The sequence below is a fragment of the Ambystoma mexicanum genome, chromosome 13 (genome assembly GCF_040938575.1).
Source record: "Ambystoma mexicanum isolate Mex_15411 chromosome 13, UKY_AmexF1_1, whole genome shotgun sequence".
Classification (NCBI taxonomy): Eukaryota; Metazoa; Chordata; class Amphibia; order Caudata; family Ambystomatidae; genus Ambystoma; species Ambystoma mexicanum.
In genome coordinates this window covers 11,728,091-11,732,593 of record NC_090938.1, presented here as the reverse complement: position 1 = coordinate 11,732,593, position 4,503 = coordinate 11,728,091, and the positions used below count along the sequence as shown (strand labels likewise).

The 4,503-nt window shown below is 65.2% G+C and overlaps 1 protein-coding gene across 1 annotated transcript in view; it reads left to right on the top strand.

Moving 5' to 3' along the window:
- Positions 1–222: 222 nt before the first annotated feature.
- Positions 223–4,503, top strand: part of SYPL2 (synaptophysin like 2) — a 148,788-nt gene continuing 144,507 nt past the window's right edge. Inside the window, exons 1-2 of the mRNA XM_069633004.1 lie at positions 223–502; positions 1,062–1,133. Coding sequence (XP_069489105.1) covers positions 431–502; positions 1,062–1,133 — 144 coding nt within the window. The 5' untranslated portion in view covers positions 223–430. The remainder of the gene's footprint in view (positions 503–1,061; positions 1,134–4,503) is intronic.

Here is a 4,503-nt window from a genome sequence, read left to right as displayed (position 1 = left end):
GGTCTCCTGAGGTAGCTAGGGGGACTTTTTTGGGACCTCGTGGTAGCACCTGCTGTGTACAGTGCTTTGACTCGGGAAGCAGGGCTCTAGGCCCCGCGTGATTGGCATGGCGAGGGGCTTGCCGGCCGTGCCAGACTGGCACATGTGTGGAGGGATGACGGAAAGGCAGCATGTGTTGGCCCGGGTGTAACCGGACCCGTGTACCCCCCGCGGCCCCAGAATGGGACGGAAGCACACGTGACCAGGCGCTCCTCCAGTTTGACAGCGGTGTCGAGAAGTTCTTTTTTGGGTCCCGGAGACCACAGAGAGCGCAGACAGGGCAGGTGGGGTGGTCCAGAAAGTGGGCAAGGAAGCAGAGAGGGCAGGCGAGAAGGCCAAGAGAGTGGGCACCGAAGAGACCAAGAGGACAGGAAACGCTTGAACCAACGCCATGTCTACTGGGCACAGCAGCAGGGGGCGCGCCGCCGCCGCCACCACTAAAGAATCGGGGGACCCCAAGAAGGTAGGACGCCCCCCTCCTACCTGAGGGATGCCATGCCAAAGGGTGGACTGTGCCAGGTCCTCCCCCACCCACACCTCTGACACCCCTTGCCTCGAGGCCTCGGGCCCTACAATGAGTAGGTTTTACCAGCACGGGAGGGGGTGGCAAGATTCATTCAAGACTTTACAAGGAAGCAGGCGCGTGGGATCGCTTCTAGGCACTTCTGGATGAGGGAGCAATATATCTGTTCCCCTGCCCCCTCCTGCGATATGATACCTCGATCTACTCCTGCAATACCTCGCCCCCTTCTCTCCCTCGCCATCCCCGCACCTCACTGCCCCTACCCACCTCATTCTGTCACCAGCTTGCACCCCTCCCTCGCTATTTGCACTTATATGTGTGCGCCTCACTGCACCCCTGCAATGCACCGCCCCCCCCCCCCAGTCCCTCCACGTGGCCACCTCATCCTGCTTTCCTTCCTATTTGAGCCTTGTTCTGGCTCTTCTTCGCCTCCCCAGTATTTGCACCCAGTGCCGCCTTCTCGGCCCCCCATTAACATCCTTGCTTGCCTCCTTTTCAGGCCAACCCCCTGCTGGGCCTCCGCTGGCGGCGACTCGAAGAGCCCCTGGGGTTCATCAAAGTGCTGGAATGGGTGAGTACAACTGGGGGCCCGTGTGCTAGAGAAGCCTGGGCGAAGGGCTGGGGGGGCCACTGGGGTCAGGGAAGGGCAGGAGGGGGCCTTGGGATCAGGGGGGCCTGGGCGAGGGGTTGGAGGGGGCCTTGGGATCAGGGGGGCCTGGGTGAGGGGCTGGAGGAGCCCTTGGGTCAAGAGAGGGACAGGAGGAGCCCTTGGGGCCAGGGAGGCCTGGGTGAGGGGAGGAGGAGCCCCTGGTGTCAGGGAGGGGCAGGAGGGGGCCTCGGGATCAGGGAGGCCTAGTTGGGGGGCTGAAGGAGCCCTTGGGGTACGGGAGGCCTGTCTGAGGGGCTGGGGGAGCCCTTGGGGCCGGGAGGCCTGGGTGAGGGTCTGGAGGAGCCATTAGGTTCAGAGAGGGGCAGGAGGGGGCCTTTGGGGTCTTGGGGGCCTGGGTGAGGGGCTGGGGGAGTCCATGGGGTCAGGGGGCCTGGGTGAGGGGCTGGAGGAGCCCTTGGGATCAGGGGGGCCTCGGTGAGGGGCTGCAGGAGCCCTTGAGGTCAGGGAGGCCTGAGTGAGGGAGGAGCCATTGGGGTCAGTGAGGGGCTGGAGGAGCCCTTGGGGTCCGGGAGGCCTGGGTGAGGGGCTGGAGAAGCCCTTGGGGCCGGGAGGCCTGGTTGGGGAGCTGGAGGAGCCCTTGGGGCCAGGGAGGCCTGGGCGAGGAGCAGTGGGATTCAGGGAGGTCTGGGTGAGGAGCCGTGGGATCCAGGGAGGTCTGGGTGAGGAGCCCTTGAGGTCAGGGAGGCCTGAGTGAGGGAGGAGCCATTGGGGTCAGGGAGGGGCTGGAGGGGGCCTTGGGATCAGGGGGCCCTGGGTGAGGGGCTGGAGGAGCCCCGGGGGTCAGGGAGGGGCAGGAGGGGGCCTCGGGATCAGGGAGGCCTGGTTGGGGGGCTGGAGGAGCCCTTGGATCAGGGAGGGGCAGGAGAGGGCGTTGGGTCGGGGAGGCCTGGGTGATGAACTTGAGGAGCCCTTGGGGTCAGGGAGGCCTGGTTGGGGGGCTGGAGGAGCCCTTGGGGTCCGGGAGGCCTGGGTGAGGGGCTGGAGGAGCCCTTGGGGCCGGGAGGCCTGGTTGGGGAGCTGGAGGAGCCCTTGGGGCCACGGAGGCCTGGGCGAGGAGCCGTGGGATCCAGGGAGGTCTGGGTGAGGAGCCCTTGAGGTCAGGGAGGCCTGAGTGAGGGAGGAGCCATTGGCGTCAGGGAGGGGCTGGAGGGGGCCTTGGGATCAGGGGGCCCCGGGTGAGGGGCTGGAGGAGCCCCTGGGGTCAGGGAGGGGCAGGAGGGGGCCTCGGGATCAGGGAGGCCTGGTTGGGGGGCTGGAGGAGCCCTTGGATCAGGGAGGGGCAGGAGAGGGCGTTGGGGTCGGGGAGGCCTGGGTGATGAACTTGAGGAGCCCTTGGGGTCAGGGAGGCCTGGTTGGGGGGCTGGAGGAGCCCTTGGGGTCCGGGAGGCCTGGGTGAGGGGCTGGAGGAGCCCTTGGGGCCGGGAGGCCTGGTTGGGGAGCTGGAGGAGCCCTTGGGGCCACGGAGGCCTGGGCGAGGAGCCGTGGGATCCAGGGAGGTCTGGGTGGGCTCCAGGAGAGGATGGGAGCAGCGAGTTGGTCTATTTCGGTCCCAGCCGAGTGACACTTCTGAATAGATATGCGGCGCTGGCAGAAGGTGTAGGAAGAAAGGGAGGGGGAGGGTGAGGATAGGAGGGGGGGGGGGTCGGTGCAGCGCAAAGGAGACACGTGGGACCCAGCATTCCAATGCAAGGGTCCTTTTGGGGCGAACGGGGTGAGATACCCCAGTGAGAAGCGAGAGCTCATACCCGGGGGTGAGAGACCCCACTGAGGGGCAAGAGCTCATACCCGTAGTGAGGACCCCACCGAGGGGCAAGAGCTCATACCCGGGGTTGAGAGACCCCACTGAGGGGTGAAGGCCCATAACAGGGGGTGAGAGACCCCGCTGAGGGGTGAGAGCTCATACCTGGGGGTGAGAGACCCCACCGAGGGGCGAGAGTTCATACCCGGGGTGAGGACCTCACTGAGGGGCAAGAGCTCATACCCAAGGGTGAGAGGGCATACCCGGGTGTGAGAGACCCCACTGAGGGGCAAGAGCGCATACCTGGGGGTGAGAGACCCCACTGAGGGGCGAGAGCTCATACCCGGGGTGAGGACCCCACCGTCGGGCAAGAGCTCATACCCGGGGTTGAGAGACACCACTGAGGGGTGAAGGCCCATAACAGGACAGGATGGGAGAGACCCCGCTGAGTGCCAGGGAGCCCATACGAGTGAGGGGTGAATGGCGACGGACTACACTGGAGCATGTTACACCCTACAGGGGTATTGGGGGGGGGGCAAAGGCATGCACTGGGGTGTAAGAAGTTGTACTGAGGGGTGATGCGTCTTGCCACAGCACGGAAAACGATATCACACCTCGGGGGGCATGTGTGCCCGTCCTGCCCGCGCTGTCCTCTCCTGCACTGGCAAGAGGGCCTGGCATTTAACCGCACCGGCATGGCCCTTAATGTTTGGGGGGGGGGGGGCACTCTTCAGGTTTCACCGTTGGGAGAGGAATTTAGGGTCCGGTGTCACCTTCCAATAGCCGGGATACTTCCCATACCAGGGGGGCTCGAGCACTCGCCCAGGGCGCGCGCGCGCGCGCGCGCACACACCCCCCCCCCCCCAGAGCAGTGCCCACTGAGCACGCACTCTGAGCACTCACTCACTGCTCAGGGCACACCCCACCGAGCACACACAAACACACAGTGCTCAGAGCAGTGACCACTGAGAAAGCACTCTGAGCACTCACTCGCTGCTCAGGGCACAGCCCACCGAGCACACACACACACCGTGCTGAGAGAAGTGCCCACTGAGCAGGCACTGTGAGCACTCACTCGCTGCTCAGGGCACAGCCCACCAAGCACACACACACACACACACACACACACAGTGCTGAGAGCAGTGCCCGCTGAGCACGCACTCTGAGCACTCACTCGCTGCTCAGGGCACAGCCCACCGAGCACACACGCACACAGAGTGCTGAGAGCAGTGCCCACTGAGCACGCACTCTGAGCACTGGGCACAGCCCACCGAGCACACACGCACACAGTGCTGAGAGCAGTGCCCACTGAGCACGCACTCTGAGAACTCACTCGCTGCTCAGCGCACAGCCCACCGAGCACACACACACAGTGCTGAGAGAAGTGCCCACTGAGTAGGCACTCTGAGCACTCACTCGCTGCTCAGGGCACAGCCCACCGAGGACACACACACAGTGCTGAGAGCAGTGCCCACTGAACACACACTCTGAGCACTCACTCGCTGCCCAGGGCACAGCCCACCGAGCACACAC